The sequence below is a fragment of the Oncorhynchus mykiss genome, chromosome 2, assembly GCF_057628025.1.
Source record: "Oncorhynchus mykiss isolate SJ-2025 chromosome 2, ASM5762802v1, whole genome shotgun sequence".
Taxonomy (NCBI): domain Eukaryota; kingdom Metazoa; phylum Chordata; class Actinopteri; order Salmoniformes; family Salmonidae; genus Oncorhynchus; species Oncorhynchus mykiss.
Genome location: NC_143023.1, coordinates 65,703,140 through 65,728,472, shown reverse-complemented (window position 1 = coordinate 65,728,472; position 25,333 = coordinate 65,703,140). Strand labels below are relative to the sequence as shown.

General features: G+C 41.2%; 2 protein-coding genes across 5 annotated transcripts; one reads left to right on the top strand and one right to left on the bottom strand.

The window, feature by feature from the left end:
- Positions 1-3,862: 3,862 nt before the first annotated feature.
- Positions 3,863-17,129, bottom strand: lcat (lecithin-cholesterol acyltransferase). 3 transcript variants are annotated; one of them, XM_090205049.1, is made up of 8 exons: positions 16,620-17,129; positions 13,273-13,373; positions 12,769-12,989; positions 6,121-6,277; positions 5,753-5,868; positions 5,569-5,664; positions 5,212-5,436; positions 3,863-4,922 (listed from the first exon to the last, which is right to left on the bottom strand). In XM_090205049.1, exons 3-8 carry the CDS (start codon positions 12,917-12,919, stop codon positions 4,300-4,302), a joined length of 1,368 nt encoding a protein of 455 aa, XP_090061175.1. In that variant the 5' UTR covers positions 12,920-12,989; positions 13,273-13,373; positions 16,620-17,129; the 3' UTR covers positions 3,863-4,299. The 3 variants fall into 3 exon arrangements, with proteins under 3 accessions (XP_090061175.1, XP_090061177.1, XP_021424234.1); XM_090205051.1 differs by lacking the exons at positions 12,769-12,989; positions 13,273-13,373 and having other exon boundaries at positions 16,620-17,109; XM_021568559.3 differs by lacking the exons at positions 13,273-13,373; positions 16,620-17,129 and having other exon boundaries at positions 12,769-13,175.
- Positions 16,635-23,353, top strand: drc7 (dynein regulatory complex subunit 7). Of its 2 annotated transcripts, none has more exons than XM_021568538.3 (18): positions 16,635-16,953; positions 17,637-17,792; positions 18,028-18,202; positions 18,362-18,487; positions 18,604-18,798; positions 18,975-19,133; positions 19,247-19,465; positions 19,596-19,718; positions 19,906-19,978; positions 20,521-20,649; positions 20,884-21,012; positions 21,236-21,465; positions 21,639-21,854; positions 22,011-22,121; positions 22,256-22,366; positions 22,451-22,645; positions 22,852-22,991; positions 23,142-23,353. In XM_021568538.3, the coding sequence occupies exons 2-18, from the start codon at positions 17,647-17,649 to the stop codon at positions 23,224-23,226; spliced, it is 2,562 nt and encodes an 853-aa protein (XP_021424213.1). In that variant the 5' UTR covers positions 16,635-16,953; positions 17,637-17,646; the 3' UTR covers positions 23,227-23,353. The 2 variants fall into 2 exon arrangements, with proteins under 2 accessions (XP_021424213.1, XP_021424203.1); XM_021568528.3 differs by having other exon boundaries at positions 16,656-16,953; positions 17,647-17,792.
- The last annotated feature ends 1,980 nt before the right edge of the window (positions 23,354-25,333 follow it).

Sequence of the window (25,333 nt, the reverse complement as noted above, 5' to 3'; positions counted from 1 at the left end):
TGAGACTGGGGTCTAAGTGGATGGTAACACACAGTGCCTTCAGAAAGTACCCCTTGACTTAATCCACATTGTTGCATTACAGCCTGAATTCAAAATGGATTCAATATTTTTTGTTCTCACCCATCTACACATAATACCCCATAATGACAAACTGAAAACACGTTTTTAGAAACGTTTGCAAATGTATTGAAAACAGAAATATGTAATTTACATACAGTACCAGTCAAAATGTTGGGTTTTTCTTTATTTGTACTATTTTCCACATTGTAGAATAATAGTGAAGACATCAACACTATGAAATAACACATATGGAATCATGTGTAACCAAAAAAGTGTAAAACAAATCAAAATATATTTTTGATTCCTCAAAATAGCCACCCTTTGCCTTGATGACAGCTTTACACACTCTTGGTATTCTCTCAACCACCTTCATGACCTTGTCACCTGGAATGCATTTCAATTAATTATTAAAAGTTCATGTGGTTGAGCCAATCAGTTGTGTTGTGACAAGGTTCGCGAGTTATTGAAGTTTGAAGGTCCAGATGTCTGGCGAATATCGAATCTCAAACCAACTTCATCATGGTCTGTGATATGTTACCCCTGATGAGGAAATTGAGACATTTATCTACACAAAGAAATCCCTTTGCTGGCACGTTTCACAGCATGAAAACATAACTGGTCAAAACAACACTCAACAGATAATAATCATCAAACCAAAAGAATATCCCCCAGATCAAATTTAGAGTAGTGACGTGTGAAGTGTTGAAATTCGATGGGAGTGGCCGACAAACAGCTGTAGTCTGAAATAACTTTAATTCAGAAAACATTTAATCTCAAAACATTCAAGAAGTAAACTCCACTAGTATATAACCATAAGAATATTTAATACACTAATATATATATTTTTATATATATTTTTTTTATTCTACCCCCTGGACACCCAATCAAAATCAGTTGACATTGTGCCCTCAGAATAACACAAAGCCTAGGTTGGCAGTACAAGGAAAGGATTTGACTGTGTGAGTGTGAAAAATACTCATGTTAGCTAAGATGCAGAACCTTTTATGAAGTTAGCATGCCAATAACACAAACTCAACAACATCATAACAAAGTTTGCTTCCACTAACTGACTAGCTAGCCCTACCTGGTTACTGGCTATAGTCATGCTAGCTAGTAGTAGATAGTGGAAGTAAATTATTCCCTCAACATGCTACAAGATGAAGCTGCCCAGCCAGAGCTACCTGCAGCAGAAATGTCAGATTTCTCCATTAATTTCTGTAGCTACTGTAGCTTAGCATCTTTTGTCAGCTGAGGGTGTTTATTGACTGAGTAATAATGAACATCAGTTACTCTAAATGGTTACCTACCTGGCTCTTTGAATAGCTGACTTAGCTAGTACTTACACATACAACAATATTCAATTGAGCTATTCTGTGTGTGTGTGTGTGTGCCTGTGAGTTCTGAATGTTCCCACAGGAGAAAAGCACAGCATGGCGTCTTAGCTGATCATCATGAACTTCATGTAGTTACATCAGTCAATACAGCAACTTAAAATTAGCATTTTTATTGGTATGGGTATACTTCACCAACATCCTTTCTTGCTTACTGAAAGGCAGACGTAGGCTATACTCTTCAGTTGTGAACACTACTATTGCTGTGACAATTGACCTACTTCTCTGAATGTTCAAGGTATAAAAAGGCATCTAAAGTTTTGTAATTTCATTATAATCTACACAATAATTCACATTTCCTGTTGCTGCAGGATTATTTTTCCTGCTGTGAGAAAGTAATCTTCCTTTCCTCTCATCTCTCTCTCCCTCTCACACACACACACACACACACACACACACACACACACACACACACACACACACACACACACACACACACACACCTCAGATCTCCTCATCTGCATAGTGTCTAGGGTGATCCTGACCAACATTTAACATTAAAAAGCTGTTTTCGTAGAGGGCCGCTAGACTAATTGACCAATGTAAAAACGTTAGCTGACATGGGCTAATTAAGTGTGTCAGTGACTGACATAACGAGCTTGTGAAATTGCACCTTGTCTATTCTACTGTTCGACCTCTCAACAGTAAATTGAGACCCTGACTGAATACAAATAAAATTGATGTTTCTTCCAATGAGCCAGTGCTTGAGTATTTAACATATATCTGTGGCAGCTTTATTTTATAGCAGAGAGAACTAATGGGAATATTTGTCAGATTTAAGAATATTGGAGACCTTATTGTACATACAGTACCAACACATACATAAGTATGATAATACAGCCTGTCACATTTTTGACATTTCATCCAAAGTGCTTGACCTTAAAATTAAACAGAGCTAAAATGGGGTCTGCATTTGGCAAGTAGGGAATAGATGTGTAAAGACAACGCAATATGAAATCTCATTTTGTCTTCAATTTTATTAGATTTTGGATCACAGGTCAAATGCAGCAATTACATTTACTTTTATTACTCATCAAGAGAAGGAGGGGATGTAAGGAGAGAGGGAGTTTCTTAAAAACAAACATGTATCCACTCTCTCCCGCCACCCACATTCCTCCATACAAGTGCCATCTGTCAACTTTTAGTAAAAAAACACACTTGAAGCAAATTTAAACATTGAAATAAACCGATATAATCAAAAGGCAGTTTAATAAGAGTGAGCAAAGTTTAGTATTAGGGGATAAAGTAGTTGCTCTGGCAACATGAGATTGGTGTCTACAGCAAAACAACTTGAGAATTAACAAAAAAACAGAGCAAACTATAATGCTATTTGGCCTTAACAGAGAGGACACAGTGGCAGAATACCTGACCGCTGTGACTGACCTAAACTTAAGGAAAGCTTTGACTATGTACAGACTCAGTGAGCATAGCCTTGCTATTGAGAAAGGCTGCCGTAGTCTGACCTGGCTCTCAAGAGCAGACAGGCTATGTGCACACTGCCCACAAAATGAGGTGTGAACTGAGCTGCGCTTCCTAACCTCCTGCCAAATGCATGACCATATTAGAGACACATATTTCCCTCAGATTACACACATCCAATTTTGATAAACTCCCATATCTACTGGGTGAAGTACCCCAGTGTGCCATCACAGCAGCAAGATTTGTGACCTGTAGCCACAAGAAAAGGGCAATCCGTGAAGAACAAACACCATTGTAAATACAACCCATATTTATGTTTATTTTCCCTTTAGAACTTTAACTATTTGCCCATTTAGCAATAGCTATGCAATGTGCCAGATAAGGTATCCATTTACAGTAACTGCTGTTCATCATTACTTAGTGTTTGACTATTAGCCAACAGAAGAGCTAGCTAAGTATTGGAGGAGTCTGACATTTCTGCAGCAGTTAGCTCTAACTGGGCAGCTTCATCTTGTTGCAAGTGAAGGGACCAACTTACTTCCACTAGCTACTACTATCTAGCATGACTATATCCAGTAACCAGGTAGGGCTAGTGCTAGCTAGCCAGCTAGTCCAAGCCAACTTTGTTCAGTTGTTATTAAGTTTGTGCTATTGGCATGCGAACTTCATAATAAGTTCTGCATGTTAGCTAACATTATTATTTTATATTTTTCAGTCTAATCCTTTCTTTTAGCTGCCAACATAGGCTGTTAAACCCCACCCCCCTCCCCAACCCTGTGAATACTCTGAGGGGGTGTGTACTTCCGTGTATGAAAAAAACAAAAACATTTAATACAATTTGTTATTTGTTTGCCATTATTCCATGTCCAATTTTGACACAATAGATGGGAAAGTCGATTTATGATTTTATTTTTTTAAATTCAAAAATGTTTTTAGCCGTCTTGTTTTTCCACTCTGTTTTGACTCGAAAATCAAAATAAGGAAACGTACACTGACCAAATACATATTTATTTTTTGATTTCCGATCATGCTAAGAGGAAAAGATAAGCATAATGAAACAAGAGGCATATGCATACTATATCACATCTCATTAGTAATACTAGTTAGGATGTGTGTACATATACACTGAGTATACCAAACATTAGGAACACCTAATATTGAGTTGCACACATACACAATCCATGTCTCAAGGCTTAAAAATCCTTCTTTAATTAACCCTCACCTTCATCTACACTGATTGAAGTGGATTTAACAAGTGACATCAATAAGGGATCATAGCTTTCACCTGGGTTCCCCTGTTCAGTCTACGTCATGAAAAGAGCAGGTGTTCTTAATGTTTTGTACACTCAGTGTGTAAGTCCAACTCAGTAGCTACTACATCAGTAATTGTATGTACATTGGGAGAGTGAATTATTTTCTCCCCAAAAGCTTACAGTGTAGATTTGGGAGCCTTGTCCGGCTGGACTTGATCTTGCATGACTGCAGAGCCAATGGGACGTTCATCAGTCTCATGGAATGTAGAATCCTCTTCCCCATATCTTCCTTCCAGGATACTCTGGACCACGTTGAGAACCTTGCTATTGAATACTATTTCCAAGTGGGGCATGGCCCTGAACTCCTTGACATAGACAGGCTGTGCTTGCTTTCCTATCCAACGCTTACATAAACTCATGCTAAGACTGCCCACTGTATCATCCCCATCAGCATACACATAGTCTATAGGGTCTACATTTGGGAACTGGTCGTCATAAATATAGGTAACCGGTGTGGGCAGCCCCACACCATAGAAGCAGTATACCTCAACACCAGGAGGGGGCAGACCAGCTGTCAGGTTTCTGGTGTCTTCCCACATGAACCAGCCATCCTCAAAGTCAATGTCTTTGAAGAAGCGCTGGTAGTCCTGGTGGGTATAGTTGAATGAGGGTGTGGAGATGAAGACATGGTCTGCAGGCCATGCCTCTTCAAATGGAAGCATCCAGGGGTTTGTTGTGGTCATGCGTTGCTCCTCCCGGATCTTGATGTTGGATACCATTGGGATGCCATCATTTTCACCTGCAGAAACAATTGTTATCATAAATTATTTTCTCTTGGCAATCTTTCATCAATGTGTGACTCGCCAAAGTAATCCAGACAAACCAGTCCTACCACCCTTTCAGGAAAATGAAGATGTGGGCATCATCACTAGTAAAATGATTTTGCAATATGTACCGATTACTGTCAATGTGATTTACAGGACAGTAAAAACTACTTCCACACGGTTATCAGTTTTTTTTTTTTAGGTTAAGTTTCTACTATAGGTAAGGTTGTTTCAATCTGTCCACCAGACTTTGACTTATAGTACCTGATGCTAGCACTCGAATAGGCTTGACTGCCCCACCCCAGGGTGCTCCAAGTGAAATGAAGCCTTTGATGTATTGGTCTTTCCAAGTCTGGGTCTGCTGATATAAGAAGTAGAGGACATAATTGCTTCCCATGCTGTGTCCCAAGAGGTAAAGTGGTTGTTGATACTGCTCGTACATATCCTCAATCAGCTTCTTCAGTCGTGCAAAGTATTCCTCCTGCTCGTCTGATAAGGAGAGACAAATAGGCCACATAATGAGAAAGCAAGTATGCATAAACAATGAATGAGTTGTACTTTTGTTTTACAGGAATGTTATTGTCAGTTGGATGGTGTGTGTGTGTCCATGATGTCACTTACTTGGAGCTACCCTCCAGTCGTATGGTGCTGCTCGGACAGTCTCATTACGGACATATCCCATGTTGACCAAATGTGTAACCATAGTGTGAAAATATCCTGGAAAAGGACAGGTTTCATTTAATGAAATCATAATCAAAAAGAAAACAATTATAGGAACAGATGTCCTCATTATGGTTGTTCTCACCTGACAACTTGTTTGTGTCCAAGAACTCAACAGAATAGGTCTGTCCAAAACCAGGCACTCTCACCGTCACCCCTGCAGAATTGGAGGTCTTGCGAGTTGTCCTATTGTATACAATTCTGTAGCAGGAAATATTCAGTATGTACAGGATGTTATTGCATAAGGAAATGATCCCAACCACTAAAATGCCTCGCACTCAAAACCAAACTTGTGAAGATAGAGTTGCGGTTGTATGCTTCTCTCTTCTATTACAGTGCATTATTCATTAATACAGCAAAGAACAATTAGCAAATTTGCTAATTGAAATGATTGAATTTATAAGATATAAACAGAATTATTTTGACATAGATCAGATTCATTCTCCCCCTCACCTTATATTATCGATCCAACAGTCAAGCCCAATTGGCATGAACATATTCAGGTCAATCCAAAGTGTGAAAAAGTCATCTGTCTTTTTGTAGCACATCCAATGCACAAGGCTTGGCTTGTCAATCTTGGCCTCAAGCTGGTTTCCTAGGTTCCCAGGTACTGGTCAAAAGTGGAAAAATGTTAGAACTTAGAAGCCAGATGAGCAAGGAGGCAAGTTTAGAAAATGTAGAGACAATCATCACAGTTTACAATAAAGTAGTTTAAAAAGAGGATACAACAAGGGTAGATGAAGAAAAGGATGACAAGACAAAGTCAACGTAGAGATTTGTGTTTTCCCTTGTTTCACAACTGTCAATGTGATTTGTCCCATCAAACAGACACAAGACATTGACCAATAAAAATAATGGTTACACTTCATTTAAGGCTAATTAATTGTAATAATAGTAACATTAATAACATGTGGTAATTTGAGTCTAATTACAGGGCTGTAACAACAAATGCTTGATTTTGTTTGTTACAAATGTTAAAGTTTCCAATAGCATCCCAACGCACCATATTTCAGCCTGCACAAACCACGTGATAAGTGTAAACCAATTGAACACTGACCAATTCATTGACACAATTTTGCAATACAGAGCTGGAGTCTGATGCCCTGGCCCAATTGTCACGTTCATCGTATAGAGGAGACCAAGGCGCAGCGTGATATGAATACTTCCTTCTTTAAATAAAGCAAGACAACTAAACAATCGTGACACTATATCGACCGAGTGCTGACATGCAACTACACATAGACAATAACCCACAAAACCAAAATGTAAAATGGCAACCTAAATAGGATCCCCAATCAGAGACAATGATAAACAGCTGCTCCTGATTGGGAACAAATTCAGGCCACCATAGACCTACATTACCTAGACATACATAAAACACATAGATATACAAAAACCCTAGACAGGACAAAAACACACATACCCACCCTCGTCACACCCTGACCTGACCAAAATAATACATGAAACATAGATAACTAAGGTCAGGGTGTGACACCAACAGTTCACATAAAATAAAAAGGAGTCGGCAGGGCGGGTGCGGGGTTCATTTCTACATTTCTACATTGGAGAATAATAGTGAAGATATCAAGACTATGAAATAACACATATGGAATCATGTAGTAAGCAAAAAAAATATTTAAAAAATCGAAATATATTTCAGATTTGAGATTCTTCAAAGTAGCCACCCTTTGCCTTGATGACAGCTTTGCACACTTGGCATTCTCTCAACCAGCTGCACCTGGAATGCTTTTCCAAAAGTCTTGAAGGAGTTCCCACATATGCTGAGCACTTGTTGGCTGCTTTTCCTTCACTCTGCATTCCAACTCATCCCAAACCATCTCAATTGGGTTGAGGTCGGGTGATTTTGAAGGCCAGTTCATCTGATGCAGCGCAAACCAGATGGGATGGCGTATTGCCGCAGAATGCTGTGGTAGCCATGCTGGTTAAGTGTGCCTTGATTCCTAAATAAATCACAGACAGCAAAGCACCATCACACCTCCTTCTCCATGCTTCACGGTGGGAACCACACATGCGTAGATCATCCGTTCAAGAACAGCTCAAATAAGCAAAGAGAAAGTTGTTTCCATATGGAAAATTTCAAGTCGCAAAAACCATCAAGTGCAATGATGAAACTGGCTCGCATGAGGATCGCTAGAGGAAAGGAAGGCGTAGAGTTACCTCTGCTGCAGAGGATAAGTTATTGCCATTTAGCTAGCTAGCTAGTTTTCAATTGTTTTTTAGTAGCTACTATCTTGTCTCATCGCTACAACTCCCGTACGGGCTCGGGAGAGACGAAGGTTGAAAGTCATGCGTCCTCCGATATACAACCCAACCAAGCCGCACTGCTTCTTATCACAGCACGCATCCAACCCAGTCGCACCAATGTGTCGGAGGGAACACCGTGCACCTGACAACCTTGGTTAGCGTACACTGCGCCTGGCCCCCCAGGAGTCACTGGTGCGCGATGAGACAAGGACATCCCTACCGGTCGCGGCCAGTTACGACAGAGCCTGGGTGCGAACCCAGATTCTCTGATGGCAGAACTAGCGCTGCAATACAGCGCCCTTAACCACTGCGCCACCCGGGAGGCCTAATAATAATATGGACTTGGTCTTTTACCAAATAGGGCTATCTTCTGTATACCACCCCTAACTTGTAACAACACAACTGATTGGCTCAAACGCATTAAGAAGATAAGAAATTCCACAAATTAACTTTTAACAAGGCATACCTGTTAATGTAAATGCATTCCAGGTGACTACTTCATGGAGCTGGTTGAGAGAATGCCTAAGAGTGTGCAAAGTTGTCATCAAGGGAAAGGGTGGCTACTTTCAAACATTTCAAATATAAAATATATTTTGATTTGTTTAACACTTTTTTGGTTACTACATGATTCTAAATGTGTTATTCCACAGTTTTGATGTCTTCAATATTATTCTACATTGTAGAACATAGTAAAAATAAAGAAAAACCCGAGAATGAGTAGGTGTATCCAAACTTTTGACTGGTACTGTATATATTTAAGGCACTCAGTCCAGGTTTCAACTTACTCTTGAAAGTTGTAATAGTAGAATGCACAAGGTGCATTTTCGAAATTGGTCAATGCATTTGGGGAGGCAGGGTAGCCTAGTTACTAGTGGACTAGTACCTGGAAGGTTGCAAGATCAAATCCTCAAACTGACTAGGTAAAAATCTGTCGTTCTGCCCCTAAACAAGGCAGTTAATCCACTGTTCCTAGGCTGCCATTGAAAATAAGAATGTGTTCTAGTTAAATAAAGGTTAAATATATGTTAGAGAGCTATTTATAAATTGTCAGCTAAAGTTTTTTAGCTAGATTTTTTTGCCCAAATGCTGGAAGGGGGGCCTGAGTTGAAAAGTTTGTCAACCCCTGGAGTACACGCTCAGTGTGCAAAATCCAGACATTAAAGATTTCAGTGAACGAAACAAAGTGTTGTAGGCCAAAATCGTCAACACAGGAAAGAGAAAGTAAGTTTCCCATACAATTTTTGGATACATTAATTCTGCGGGACAATTTAGCATAGGCAGTTAGCTAGCGTTTTTAAAATTAGCTAGCACTTTAGCTAGCTAGCTAGTTTTTTAACCTTGACTAGCTAACTAGCTACCTAAAGCTGGCAAAAAGTGGACTATGGTTGCTACTCACTAGCTAACGTTAGCTAGGCTCAATGGTCTTATCTTCCCTGAACCTTGTTCTCAAGATATCCGTACCCCAAGGGTACAGTCCTTTCATAAAGTATTCAGACCACTTGACCTTTTCCACATTTTGTTACGTTACAGCTTTATTCTAAAATGGATTAAATAATGGCCTCATAATGACGAACCCCCAAAAAATATGCATTTTTGCAAATGTATATAACAAACTGAAATATCACATTTAGATAAGTATTCAGACCCTTTACTCAGTACTTTGTTGAAGCACCTTTGGCAGCAATTACAGCCTCGAGGCTTCTTGGGTATGACGCTACAGGCTTGGCACACCTGTATTTGGGGAGTTTCTCCCGTTTTTCTCTGCAAAACCTCAAGCTCTGTCAGGTTGGATGGGGAGCGTCACTGCACAGCTATATTCAGGTCTCTCTAGAGATGTTCAACAGGGTTCAAGTCCGGGCTATGACTGGGCCACTCAAGGACATTCAAATACTTTTCTCGAAGCCACGCAGGTTGTCATGTGGCTTTTACTAAGGAGTGGATTCTGTCCGGCCACTCTACAATAAAGGCCTGATTGGTGGAATGCTGCAGAGATGGTTGTCCTTCTGGAAGTTTCTCCCATCTTAAAAAGAGGAACTCTGGAGGTCTGTCAGTGACCATCGTGTTCTTGGTCACCTCCCTGACCAAGGCCCTTCTCCCTTGATTGCTCAGTTTGGCTGGGCGGCGAGCTCTATGATGTGTCTTGGGGGTTCCAAACTTCTTCCATTTCAGAATAATGGAGGCCACTGTGTTCTTGAGGACCTTCAATGCTGCAGAAATGTTTTGGTACCCTTCCCCAAATCTGTGCCTCGACACATACCTGTCTTGGAGCTCTATGGACAATTCATGCACTGTCAACTGTGGGACCTTATATAGACAGGTGTGTGCCTCTACAAATCATGTCCAATCAATTGAATTTACCACAGGTGGACTACCATAGGTGGTGAGGAAAATGTTTTATTTAACCCATTTTAGAATAGGACTGTAACATAACAAAATGTGGAAAAAGTCAAGGGGTCTGAATACTTTCCAAATGCACTGTATTACGTGAGACACCCAGCATGTTAACATTATCTAGCTAGTTAGCTACTTGTGTCAACACAAGCACTATTATTGCTAGCTGGATAACACAACAACTAGCTAAGCTTAGCTGGCTGCATGCCTAGAAATCATGATGATGAGAAATAGGGGTAATATATAGTGCCTATGCTAAGTTGTTATACATTATTCTTCTCTACCACTGATTCCCACAAGATCTCAGACTCCGGGATTGGAAAATGTTGACAAGAAATAAACGGATGAAGACAGAGTCAGAGACAGAGTTGTCAATTTCCATTGTTACTTGTAATGTTAAAAAGGGTATAAAAAGACCATCCCATTTTTGTATTAGCTAGCTATCTAGGTTAATCACCATTATATAGGCTACAGATTTGAGTCACCACTAGAATAGTTATTTTTATGTTATTGAGTAGGTCTGTATATCTTAGATTAATAATTTGACTAATTAGATTAAACAAACAATACATCAAGTTATTATTTGTATGAAATGTAATGTATTTTTGCAATAAAGTTGACTAAAGTAGAAGCTCATCTTTTGTTTGTAGGCATTTTCATTTGGTAATGAGTAATAAGTAATTATATAGAAATTGCTCATGGGTAACTATAAAGTTACACTTCACTTCCCTTACGAAAATAGATTGCTGTTAGAGTGCAGTATAACTCCAGTATTCTGCAAGTACTGCATCCCCCCCAAAAATGTTTTTGTACTGCAGTAATTTTGCAGTGTAACTAGCGACAACCGTGTCCTTATGCAGCTATTACAGATACTATGTTTAGTACTAGTGTGTTTATTTTCTCACTTGGATGGTGCTCTCAGAAGCTGACAATTAGATTGTCAAATTGGGTAACGAGCTTTGTAGGTATACAATAATTACAAGGTAGTACCCCTCAAGATACACTTCATTTTAACTAGCTAACACCTAGTAATTACATTGTACTTGTGTAGATACTACATGTACTCTGTTGTGTACTAGTGTGTTTAACCTCCCACTTGGATGGTGCTTCCAGAAGCCTTGAAATAAGGGCCAGGTTGTCAGGATAAGTAATTTACTATATAAAAGTACACATTCATTACAAGTAAGTAACCCTCAAGAAGTTACACTTCATTTTAACTATCTATATTCTGTATTACACCTAGTAATGACATTTTACTTATGCAGATATTACATGTACTCTGTGGGTACTAGTGTGTTTAACCTCCCACTTGGATGGCGCTCTCGGAAGCCTTAAAATAAGGGCCAGATTGTCAGGATAAGTAATTTACTATATAAGTACACAATAATTACAAGTAAGTACCCCTCAAGATACACAAGTTATATCCTGTGTAACACCTAGTAATTACATTGTACTTATGCAGATATTACATGTACTCTGTGGTGTACTTGTGGGTTTAGGTTCAGGTTGTCATCATCGATAACGTGCACATACATTACAAGTTATTTTTGTATTATAATGTGGAATGACTCCCGTATGGTAGACTTCAGTCAGTGAGGCTGGCCTATATCTGATCTGTTATTGTAAAGTAAATCAAGTTAACCCAGATGTTACACTTATTGGGGGCAAGTGATAGCAGCAACAACATTGAGTAGACATTTTGAAGAGTGCGCATTCACAGGAGGTAATTAGTGCCTATTGAGCCTCCAACCTTTGTAATCTCGGACACCCATTTGTCCACAAGAGACTACAACCTTGTGACAGTTATTACTGAATCAGATGCAACTCAGAAGAAACTAAACACTACATTTGGTGAATTTAGTGGAAACTTGCCCATTAGTAACACGCATTTGTTGTTACACCTCTGTAATTACAGACTGCAATTCCCGCCAGCTACATTTTGTTATTACAGTGTAACTATGAGTTATTACAATTAACTACAAGACTTGTTACAGTGTAATTACACATATATTTACACTGTAATAATGACTCCTTAAAATTAAGTATTACCAGAACTATTCCTGAACCCCAAGGCCCCAAATGATTTCCTCTCCAGAGGAAATAGGCTGGCTGTCCTCCCATTATGCTGAATTGGGGTATGCTTCTTCACCCAAGTCCAAATCCCAGCCAATGCCATTAGGAATCAAATATATATATCCCTGGCCTAGGACCATAGGATTCACTTAGCATTCATACCAACACCTGCAGATACCATAGAAAACGGCCTGGAGCTGGCTTCAAGTTCCAGACAGAAAATCGACCTGTCTTGTGAAATACATTTTGGACTTTCAGTATGCAAGAAAGCCAACTGATATTACAATCACATAAAACATACATCGAATTCCATGATAAATAACACGGTGCAATCAAATCACAGCAAACTAATCAAGAAATAAAAACGCTTACCTATAAGAACCGGCGGAGTGCTATTGTTGGCCACTTTGTTTTGCGGTTTGGCACTTGGTGGGAATACCACATCGAAGAGCCAAAATCCAGCAGATTGCTGTAGCGCAATGAATACTATAAGGAGCACGGTACAGCAGTGCGCATATCCCATTCTGTCCAAATCTTGACAGTGTTGTCTTGTCTCTCACTAGGTCAGGAGGAGGAGAACTGGCCTATTAATGCTGTGTGTGAAAGAGGTGGGGCGCGAAATCAGAGGGAAAATGTGAGGTCAGTTACTCGACCATCGTTGGACCGCACTTTCAAAGTGCATCTCAAATCAGGTAACGTTCTAAACAACATCAACATGATGCGCATCTGTCCTTCTATAAGAGCAGATGTGTGCTTCTACCGTGTAGTAAACGTAAAAGGCCGACGGGTTATAGTTTAACTGAATTTATATGGAAATTTAAGGACACACACACACACACAGAGAAGGACAAACACAACGTGTAGCCTACCACATACCCATTGCCCTATTGATTGTTGTACAAGTCCCATTCCGTCAAGGCTGTTTGCGCTATGGTCCCAAGGTAAATTATTCATTACAGTCCGGCATTTAGAGATTTCTATTGATTATACAAAAAAAAACATTTAGAAGAAAAAAAAAGTTAGCTGGTTTTCTGAATATCATATTTTTATTATCATGCAATACATGTTTTGGCTTTTTACAATGATATATAAAATATAGGCCTGTTGATATAGCCAATGCATTTTTATAGAGGCCACGTCTACAATTAGCCCTTATTATAACCTACACACAGAGGTTAAATTGGGACGGGTCCACCTGGGTCCGAGACCCGGTACCTATATGACCCAAATGATAGCCATGTAGGCTGAGCTGAGATCCGGAATCTGCTTTGATTATTTGAATTATCTAATGAAAAATTATTGTCCACATTAAAATTTTCCACAGTAAAAAAAACGAATAAACAACATTACAATTAGACAACTCCATGGTGAAATTGTTCCGCCTGTCGCATTCAAGTGTAGCCTAGTGTTACTAGGCTACACTTATTTCTTAAATCCAATAAATTAATTGGCTAAAATGCACAATTTTAGAGCCTGAGTTTTCAGCAGCAGCATGGTGTATTCGCTCGCCAATGGCGTTGAATGCAAATGGAAGACCAGGGCTAAACAGGCCTAAAATATATTCACAGTACATGATCCTTGGTTGGCTGAGGGCCAGTGGAACGTTATTTTTGGGAGGACATTCAAGTAATCAATATGTTGCTAACTAGCAACAAGATAGCCTAAGGTTTAGACTTCAGAGTTCTTATCTAGCTAATGATTAGCCTAATAGGGTAAATGCAGATGCGAAACCCTCAAGCCTATTTATTTCTAACCACGATGCTTAATCAATTGACAATGAGTATTGTTAAATAGCACACCTGCCTGGTAATATGGAACAATATGTTAATGGCCTCATTTCTGGCTGGGAAATTACATTTTAGATGTCAGCATCATTTTTATTTTTTATTCATTTTGGAAAAAAATTGTGCCCACCCCCAGAAAAAATGTAGTAAGGCTATTGCCCTTTCTTCTGGTTTGGTTACTTATTATTTTACTTTTGAAATTGTTTGCAATTTTTTTTTGTTACATGTACATCCTACACACATTTTTACATACATTGCATTTTTTTCACAGTAGTTCCATAGCAAGAATATAGTTATTTCATGTACATTACATCTGGATAGATAGTACTTAAACACATTGGGTAATTTGTGGGAAAACGCCACCCTCTTAAGGGAAATGTCTATTTTCTGACAGAAAAAAGCAACATTTGGTAAGATTTACAGTGCATTCAGAATGTATTCAGAGCCCTTGCCTTTTTCCAAATTTGTTACGTTACAGCCTTATTCTAAAATTGATGAAATAACTTTTTTCCCTCATCAATCTACACACAATACCCCATCATTCAGACCCTGTTTCTCACCCTTGAGATGTTTCTGCAACTTGATTGGAGTCCACCAGTGGTACATTCAATTGATTGGACATGATTTGGAAAGGCACCCACCTGTCTATATAAGGTTCCACAGTTGACAGAGCATGTCAGAGCAAAAACCAAGCCATGAGGTTGAAGGCACAGATCTGGGGAAAGGTACCAAAAAATGTCTGCAGCATTGAAGTTCCCCAAGAACACAGTGGCCTCCATCATTTTTAAATGGAAGAAGTTTGGAACAACCAAGACTCTCCCTAGAGCTGGCCGCCCAGCCAAACTGAGCAAACGGGGGAGAAGGGCCTTCATCAGGGAGGTGACCAAGAACCCGATGGTCACTCTGACAGAGCTCCAGTGTTCCTCTTTGGAGATGGGGCAACCTTCCAGAAGGACAACCATCTCTGCAGCACTCCACCAATTAAGCCTTTTGTTAGAGTGGCCAGACGGAACCACTCTTCAGTAAAAGGCACGTCAGTCCGTTTGGAGTTTGCCAAAAGGCACCTAAAGGACTCTCAGACCATGAGAAATAGGATTCTCTGGTCTGACGAAACCAAGATTGAACTCTTTGGCCTGAATGCCAAGCACCATGTTTTGAGGAAACCTGGCACCATCCCTACGGTAAAGCATGGTGGTGGGAGCATCATGCTGTGGGGATGTTTTTCAGCGGCAGGGACTGGGAGATTAGTCAGGATCGAGGGAAAGATGAACGGAACAAAGTACTGAGAAGATCCTTGATGAAAACCTAATCCAGAGGGCTCAGGACCTCAGACTGGGGCGAAGGTTGACCTTTCAACAGGACAACGCAGGAGTGGCTTCGGGACAAGTCTCAATGTCCTTGAGTGGCCCAGCAAGAGCCTGGACTTGAACCCAATCGAACATCTCTGGAGAGACCTGAGAATAGCTGTGCAGTGATGCTCCCCACCCAACCTGACAGAGCTTGAAGGATCTGCAGAGAAGAATGGGATGAACTCCCCAAATACAGGTGCGCCAAGCTTGAAGCGTCATACCCAAGAAGCCTCAAGGCTGTAATCGCTGCTAAAGGTGTGTCACGTCTACTCCTGCTCCTCCCCTCCGGTGTTCGACGTCGCCATTGTTGCTCCTAGACGTTTCCACTTCACAATAATAGCACTTACAGTTGACCGGGGAAGCTCTAGCAGGGCAGAAATTTGACAAACTGACTTGTTGGAAAGGTGGCATCCTATGACAGTGCCACATTGAAAGTCACTGAGCTCTTCAGTAAGGCCATTCTACTGACAATGTTTGTCTATGGTGATTGCATGGCTGTGTGCTCGATTGTATACACCTGTTAGCAACGGGTGTGGCTGAAATAGCCACATCAGCTAATTTGAAGGGGTGTCCACATACTTTTGTATATATAGTGTAACGTTCTGTTGGTGGCAATTTTTTATAATAATTCATAAAAAAAATTACGTTTTAAATCAAGCGTTGTTTTGCGTATCTGCAGCCGATACATGAGCAGCACCTGTTGAATGTGACCGGTGTCAGAAGGTAAACATTGGCAACAAAAATGTTTTATTAAATTGTTGCCAGCAGCACAGTTACAGTCACACATTTTTTATTGAAACTTTATTTAACTAGGCAAGTCAATTAAGAACAAATTCGCATGTACAATGACAGCCTACTAAGAGGCAAAAGGCCTCCTGCGGGGACAGGGGATTGGGATTAATTCCCGAGCCAATTAGGTGAAAAATCTGTCATTGCCCTCCTGTAAATCGCTCTAGATCAATGACGTGTGTATAAATATACATTTATAAACCATATAACTGATAGGCTATATTTTTCTATTTATGACGATTTTTATTAATTTGTTTACCCAATTTTGGTATTTAATAAAGAGCAGACAAACATTTCTTACCTTCTCCCTTTCCACTTTTCTCCTCCATTTTTGCAGTAGTCTAATGCTTAAATCAGTTGGTTTAATTTTGGATAGAGCACACATTTCCATATATTTTTGTTAGCTGCACATGTGACATAACTCCACATTTCCTATTAATAATATCATTAACAAATATAATTCATTAAATGTTTGGCTACTTTATTTAATCGACCATGATTCCGGGAATTACATCTCTAGCTGCGCGAAATCGTGGGTAGGAATCCAGAATTGAACACGTCAAACAATTTCCGTTACTATGGAGATAGACGGTAAACGACAGGCAGACGACAACAAACATCTTGTCTAATCCAAGGTAACCGGCATAAAGAAACGTTTATCGTTCTCAATAAACTGTTTAATCTGGTAATAGTTGCTATGTAGAATATTTCTACATAGAAGTTTGGAAATGTGTTATTCTCTGGATTACGGATGTCTGCCGCCTGTTTGGTAGCTAACGTTAAACGCTGCTAGTTTTGCAAGCTAGCTCTCGTTAGCTCACATGGATGTTGACGTCAACTAAGCGTCAAAATAGGGTGCGTTCGTAAATTGCCTCCAGTGTGTCAGAGTCCGCTATGGGCCGTTCGTAAATATTGAGCGTTTTCAGATTGTCCGTTCATAAATTTCCCCCAGTGTGTGCTCTGGGCCGTTCGTGAATTGCCTCCAGTGTGTCAGAGTCCACTCTGGGCCGTTCGTATATTCAGAGCGTATCCGAGCGTTCATAACTTTTTTAATGTTATCTAGAGCGTTAGTGACTGTAGCTGCTGCTAGCAACAATTTAATTAATTGTTTTTGCCAACCTTTACGGACACCTGTCATGTTCAACGGCCGTTGCATGCTCGTAAATTCATCAGTTATTCTGCGCCCGGCACACTCAAACGAGTGCTCTGAAATCGGATTAGATAGCCAAAATTAATTTACGAACGCACCCATAAATAACCCACTATATTAGTTATGAGAAAATGTGAATGTTAGTTATTGATATGCCTAAATAAATAGCTGTTTCTAGATGGAGGTATTGCCTAAAGTGGAGTCTGACAAAGAGGTTGCCATTGATGAAGCTGAAGAGGATCGACAGGATGAGGTTAACGAGGATCTGCTTAAACTAGAGGAGACCCTCTGCAACATACAAATAACCCCAACACCGTGTTCCCTGTGAGGTTACTTTTGTTACACTTTTAGTCATGTTTAACTAGGGCACATGGTTATTGATTCATATGGCTTTCTACCTAAAAGTATAAACATACAGGATGTTTATGTTCAATGTCATGATTACTTGCACAATGACGTAGAGTGCTCTCACATACATACATCATCTTATTGTATTCACATCCCTACTACATGCTTAGACAGCTGCATCAACACTCATGCTCAAATCCAATCCTAACAGGCCAGAACGGGCACAGGAGGTTGACCTGTCCCAATACCCAACCTCTTATAAAGAAAACTCACCACAGGAAAAGCTGCTGCTTGCCATCGCCGACAACTTCTGCTGCCAGTATGTGCACCTTTACCCTGACCGAAAACCCCTTCTGCTGAGCCCACTCAATGAGTGTGGAGTCCAGGTAAACTCCACAGCATACACAATTACACTCACCTTTGACTTTGTTTTCTCTGTGACATGTTTGTTGTGCACACTGACACCCATACTTCCTATGTTCCTCCAACATCCCATCTTTGAATGGGCATTTTTGTCACTCTTATCTTTCTAACGGCCAAAATAGAAATTTGTCAGTACAACCTTGAGGCCCACCTTGCTCTCATACCCGGAGCTGTACAGCTGGGAGGGATGTGCAAGCTTTGTGTCAGAGTTCTTGTCTTTAAAGCCACTGGATCCTCCCATTGACCCGGTAAGGGAGAGAGACATCTTTTCGCTTGTCCTAAAAATGATATAATACTAATAGAAGATTTGGTGCATTTACTTTTGTATATAAGAGACGCAAGGAGTAATGTTCTTTATCTCTAGCCAAGACACCTCTACTCTCCAACCTGGTTGATGCAGACTCAGCGAGGCTCCTGCTTTGATTTCTCTACTCTGCTGTGTAGCCTGTTGTTGGGTGCAGGCTACAATGCCTACTGTGTTAGTGGATACGCTGTGAAGGAAATGTGTCTCCTCAACCAGTCCCTCCAGGAATGTCCCCTACTGGTTACACATGTTAAGGTGAGTGACCTATAGCAACCTGGCTACACGGCCTGTACATTGCCCTCCAGTACCACTGAACTGGTATATCTGCTTTCATTTCATGTTCAAATTACAGTATGTAATTTCACTGCATCCGTCCCTTATAGCACAATTGCATCACTCTTGTGGTTTTCCTGCGGGTTTGTGTGTTTCAGGGAAAGGCTACTGAGCAGAAGCGGCAGGTGAAGAAGTACTCAGTGAAACCACCACGGGACCTTCGCAGTGGCTTTGAGCAGCGTCAGGAGGAACGCAGACAGGCTGATGCACAGGCTATCCTCCTGAAGAAACAGCAGGAGGCAGAGAGACTTCAAGAGGTATGGAGGCAACTCCAGAAACACTCTCTGAGAAACAAATGAATTGTCAATGTATTGTCCTTTTTTGAGCACAGTGTATATGTCTGTGACTGTCCCTCTGTTATGTGCCTAAGGAGCGAGAGCGCCTACCCCCAGATCCCCTGTTGGGCCTGCGGGTCCACTGCTGGGTTCTCATTCTGTCTGGCAACCGGGAGGTTCCGGAGAATTTCTTCATTAACCCACTCACAGGGAAGAGTTTATCCACCACCAACAAATGCTTCCTGGGCATAGAGAGCATCTGGAACCATCAGAACTACTGGGTCAACATGCAGGACTGCCGGTTCGGCTGTGCGGTTAGTAATGCCCTCTTGTCTGTGACAATGTGATTTGTACTGTATGCATGTACTACATGTATTATATCTTGCTCACAGAGTTAGTGACAAGGTGTTATTGAAATTGGGGAATGACTGGATGTTTTTGCAGGAGATGAATTTCGACCTGGGGGATGCGGTGAAGTGGGAGTATCTGCTCTATGGCACAACTGGCCAATCTCTGCTTCTCATCCCTGATATGAAAAAACAGCAGGAGGCAGAGGATGATGAAGAGGTGCAATCCCAATTTCGCACTCCCTCGCTCACTCTCTTGCTCAACTCTGCTCTAGTGCACTTTACCCTTGATTCTGCACACCCTCTATGGCATTGACCGTGTGGGAATAAATAGTGAAGTTCATGCATGGGTGTATATTTGTGCTATGATTCACTATGAGCATGTGTACTTTGTTGTTTTTCTGAAGGAAGAAGTGGATGAGCCCAAGGTGTTTGAAATGCCTCCATCCTGGGTGAATCAAATCAACATCTCACAACAAGGTAAGTCATTCATTGCTTTATTTTAATTTGATTTTTTGATCCGTTATTTTACCAGGTAAATTGACTGAGAAGACGTTCTCATTTGCAGCAACGACCTGGGGAATAGTTACAGGGGAGAGGAGGGGGATTAATGAGCCAATTGTAAACTGGGGATTATTAGGTGACCGTGATGGTTTGATGGCCAGATTGGGAATTTTAGCCAGGACACCGGGGTTAACACCCATACTCTTACGATAAGTGCCATGGGATCTTTAATGACCTCCGAGAGTCAGGACACCCGTTTAACGTCCCATCCGAAAGACGGCACCCTACACAGGGCAGTGTCCCCAATCACTGCCCTGAGGCATTGGGATATTTTTTTAGACCAGAGGAAAGAGTGCCACCTACTGGCTCTCCGCTTTACTCAGCCTCATAATCTTACATAACTAACTGGACCTTCTGGCATGGATTAACCAGCCTAACCCACTCTCATGTCTCCTATCCTTATCAAATGTTACATGCTCCATCTGTCTGGCCTGAGTGACCTTTGTGACTTTGTCCAGACATGGAGACACGCTGCCCTGGGGGCATGAAAGTTATCCAGTATCGGAAGGCCAAGCTGGAAAAGTTTGCACCCTACCTCCTCCCGGATGGTCTTGTGACACGCTTGACCTCATACTCAGACCTCGACTGTGAGTTGCATATTATTGACATATTGAGTCATGGTGCTGTGATTGCCTAATATGTGTTACAGTAAAAGTCCTAAATGTGGACTGATAAAGCCAGCACACTGATAAATGATCAGCAATAATGTCTCCTCTCTCTGGTATCTGAACTCTGACTTGAGTCTGTCTCTGATTAATTTATCTCCTACCTCAGACACTGACTCCCGTTCCCTCCTGTCCCCCTCTGGTGAGTTTCTGTAGGTACCCAGCCCAGCACTGTGAAGGAGTGGTACCAACACAGGCATGACCACCTAGAGGAACGGGAACTGAAGAAGACTAGCAATGTCACTATTGAGCATTTCAGACCTGGACGGAGCTACGCTTTAAAATGTAACTGTTAGAAAATTGGACAAAGTGGAAAAACAGTAACTGTAACTTGAACCCACTCCCATAAGGGCTACATGACTCTGCCATAATCATGACATAACAGCTAGTGTCAGCTTATGACAGCTGCCTTAACCGTGTTACAACATTTACATCAGATAATGTATCTAAACATAAAGACAAAAGTGACAAGAGTGCATACATGACAAATGTGTGTTTTGCTGTCAAGCCCACAGGTATATTACTATGACTCCGGAGACGGAGCGTCAGATGGACTTCTACAGCCATGCCCGAGCAGACGGGCTGGCCAGGCGGGTCGAGATGCCCTTTGAGATGACAGAGACCTTTGAGGATCGACCAGACTTTATGTACCATCGTCATGTCGTTTTTGGCAAACGTATCAAAGTGTTCGGCCCCAGTAATACTGAGGTACCTGACCAGGGGCAACGCCCTTTACAGGTAATACTGCTTACATTACATGATAATAATTGGTTGCACTACCATTCAAACATAACTCCATTTGGGTAAACTTAACACCACCATAATGTGTCGTACACATGTCTGCATCACTGGAAAATATATGGTTAAACATTTGAACATCTTTGACGATATCTCCGATGGTCTATGAGAAGAAGGTGGTGGAGCGATTCAATCGAGACCGGTCCAAGCCAGCCGGGGAGGACGTAGCAGAGCGTATCTTTCTAGTGTCTGAGGACAGGATCCAAGTGACATACCACCGGGAGGACGACCGGATTATTCCTGCTTGGAGAAACTTCATAAAGCCCAGAGATTCAGGCGATTCCCAGAACCCACACTCCTTCACCCCTCAAATGGCCTCCACTTTCCAGGTCAGACATCACCAGGGACAATAAACAGTGCCTAAACAACAACCAATTCACATTCATTACTGGCGCCACCATCAATTTGAGGTAACATATTCTTCTGTTAATTGGTTTGAGTGAACTAGGGTGTTTTTCCAATTGTTTTTATGTATGCGCTTTCAGGTAGATCCATTTGAGAAGCCCAGTAAGAATCTCTTTCTGTATGAAATGCTAGTCCATATGATGAAGGAGGAGGAGCGCGTTGCTCTCAGAGTCAAGGAGTCTGAAAAAGAGGTATGCATGTGTTGTGTGGGTATTCTGGCATGAATTGATATGCCTTTTCCAGTACGTCTTAAAATGAGAGAATTCGAAAAGTAATAGAAGGTATGTAGTTGGTAGTGCTAATATGCATTTGTATTTTTGCTTAGGTGAGGGCGATACTGGGTGTTAGGGAACAAGAAGAGAGCAGTATTGAGCTCCACATCTCCATCTACAACACAGCGAGAAATGAGAGAGCACGCTGCCACCGAGAGGCATTGGTGAGCATCACACTCTCTTATCATAGAAGACTGACCGACCCTCAGGAACCTCCTTAACCTAATTCCTCTCTACCTTACGTTCAGGAGCGGACGGCCAAAGAGGAGCGTCTCCGACAGGAGGAGAAGGAGCTGGACTTCTTAGCACCTCTTCTGGCCCAGCTGGGTGACCCAGAGAACCTGACCAGACAGGCTGCTCTACAGCTGAGGAATGACTGCCTGGCTGACCTGAAGCAGCGGCTCATTGATAAGGCCAACCTCATACAGGCTCGTTTTGAGAGGGTATGTCAAAGCACAGGATAAGTGGAATCAAAAGAACAAACCGTTTTGTGAATATCTGTACAGTAATGTTAAAATACACAAAACAAGCAAAGGTTCAAGGTTTGGGAATACTCCTGGTAGAAAAACAATGGTTTAATCTTGATGGGTATCTCTATATTTTGTAATGTTTCTCTATTCATGTATTGTAATGCATACTGTATGTTTAGGAGACCCAGGAGCTTCAGCAGAAACAGCAGTGGTACCAGAAGAACCAGCTCACTATGACCAAGGAGGATGAAGATGAATACCTTGCCTACTGCTCTGATGCCATGTTCAGGATCCATATTCTCAAACTGCGACTGAGCAGGTAAGCACTGAAAAGTTTCAGTTTCAAAGCCTTGATTTACGATCGGTATAGAAATTAGTTCACATGACTGGGCTTTAGTATAGACGTTTACATACTTCAATAGTTATTTTGTTAGATTATTTGTGAAGGATGACTTGGGTTGTGTTTCAGGCATAAGGACAAAGCCCCCCAGAAATACCTGGCTCTGGATGAAAGACTGAGACGAGACCCCAGACTGGCCAATCACCTGTGGTGATAAACATGGTCACGTACAGCTTCCTAATCACATCCTTCCCCCACTCCATAATCTGACACTCCTCAATTTCTCTGTTTTGATTAGGTATACCACCACTCAAAGCAATAAACTATTTTTATATTCGTTATTTTCTGGCTCTTAATCATTTTCATCATGACTATTTGTTTGAGCTTGACAACGCGATTGACTGGATGTTTTTGTTCATCTGGATTGAGTTAATTTGCCATGGCTCTATCTTGAACATTTAAATAAAAAATGGTATCCAAAAATATCTTCCCACCCACATAGTGAAAAAGCCAACCAAGGCTGTTTTGGTCATGGTTTTGATGTGAACTTGTGAACTGCACTATCGGAGAAGTAAACTAAACCTCGCCTCTCCAGCAGGCGGCACTAGTTGGATCACGCTGTGTGCTTTTGGCAGAACACTGGAGTGAGGAGGTGGTGCCTGCTACCAGCTAGCTTGTATCAACAACAGAGAGGAAGAAGAAGAGCGAGGCCCAACAGGTGGCGTCTTTTCGTTGTTTCGCCCACAAAGCAAGGACTTTTTTGAATGGAGGTCAATGAGTGTCAAATTTCAGTCTACAACAAAAATGTATGACTTATTTGCTATGTGAGATTTATTTGATCGAATAGAAGTTTCGTAATGTTTAAGTTGTTACGGGTGTACTGATATAAGTAGGACACGTGACATCCCGGTAACTTTGAGAAAATAACACTATATTTTGAGATGGCTATGCATATTCATGACATGATGCTAGTAGCATAGCATCTCTTTCCATTGAATACAGGTGGTTGACGTCAACAACCCTTATCGGATATTCAAAACATAATTTGAATAATGAAATGTATCCACCAATCCAAAGAATGGATAGGTGGGAGCTATTCAGCCAGCTGCGCCGCTTTATGGACAACGACTCCCATTGTTAGGGTTGAGAGACGTACCTTGTCAGTATAGCCATAATCTTTGGTCACTGCTACTCTCAAGGGTTTAGGTTCCTGGGGGTCTGGTTTGACATGAATGACATGGGTGGAGCATATTAACAGAGTAGTTGTCAAAGGAAAGAAAATATTGAATGTGATGCGTTGCTTGTCAGGAATGGAGTGGGGGACAGATAGAATGGCACTGAAAATGATATACATACAGTGCATTGCGAAAGTATTCGGCCCCCTTGAACTTTGCGACCTTCTGCCACATTTCAGGCTTCAAACATAAAGATATAAAACTGTATTTTTTTGTGAAGAATCAACAACAAGTGGGACACAATCATGAAGTGGAACGACATTTATTAGATATTTCTAACTTTTTTAACAAATCAAAAACTGAAAAATTGGGCGTGCAAAATTATTCAGCCCCCTTAAGTTAATACATTGTAGCGCCACCTTTTGCTGCGATTACAGCTGTAAGTCGCTTGGGGTATGTCTCTATCAGTTTTGCACATCGAGAGACTGAAATGTTTTCCCATTCCTCCTTGGGAAGGAATGGAACAGCTCGAGCTCAGTGAGGTTGGATGGAGAGCATTTATGAACAGCAGTTTTCTGTTCTTTCCACAGATTCTCGATTGGATTCAGGTCTGGACTTTGACTTGGCCATTCTAACACCTGGATATGTTTATTTTTGAACCATTCCATTGTAGATTTTGCTTTATGTTTTGGATCATTGTCTTGTTGGAAGACAAATCTCCGTCCCAGTCTCAGGTCTTTTGCAGACTCCATCAGGTTTTCTTCCAGAATGGTCCTGTATTTGGCTCCATCCATCTTCCCATCAATTTTAACCATCTTCCCTGTCCCTGCTGAAGAAAAGCAGGCCCAAACCATGATGCTGCCACAACCATGTTTGACAGTGGGGATGGTGTGTTCAGGGTGATGAGCTGTGTTGCTTTTACGCCAAACATAACGTTTTGCATTGTTGCCAAAAAGTTCAATTTTGGTTTCATCTGACCAGAGCACCTTCTTCCACATGTTTGGTGTGTCTCCCAGGTGGCTTGTGGCAAACTTTAAACAACACTTTTTATGGATATCTTTAAGAAATGGCTTTCTTCTTGCCACTCTTCTATAAAGGCCAGATTTGTGCAATATACGACTGATTGTTGTCCTATGGACAGAGTCT

What these genes read in the sequence shown, in the direction of transcription:
- drc7 (XM_021568538.3), top strand. Translation starts at nt 17,647, where the DNA reads ATGGAGGTATTGCCTAAAGTGGAGTCTGACAAAGAGGTTGCCATTGAT. An exon ending in TCAATGAGTGTGGAGTCCAG is followed by an intron (nt 18,203 to 18,361) that starts GTAAACTCCACA and finishes CGGCCAAAATAG; the next exon opens with AAATTTGTCAGTACAACCTT. An exon ending in TCAAGGAGTCTGAAAAAGAG is followed by an intron (nt 22,122 to 22,255) that starts GTATGCATGTGT and finishes ATTTTTGCTTAG; the next exon opens with GTGAGGGCGATACTGGGTGT.
- lcat (XM_090205049.1), bottom strand. Translation starts at nt 12,919, where the DNA reads ATGGGATATGCGCACTGCTGTACCGTGCTCCTTATAGTATTCATTGCG. An exon ending in CACTCCGCCGGTTCTTATAG is followed by an intron (nt 6,278 to 12,768) that starts GTAAGCGTTTTT and finishes ACTTTTGACCAG; the next exon opens with TACCTGGGAACCTAGGAAAC. An exon ending in TGTTGGATCGATAATATAAG is followed by an intron (nt 5,869 to 6,120) that starts GTGAGGGGGAGA and finishes TTCCTGCTACAG; the next exon opens with AATTGTATACAATAGGACAA.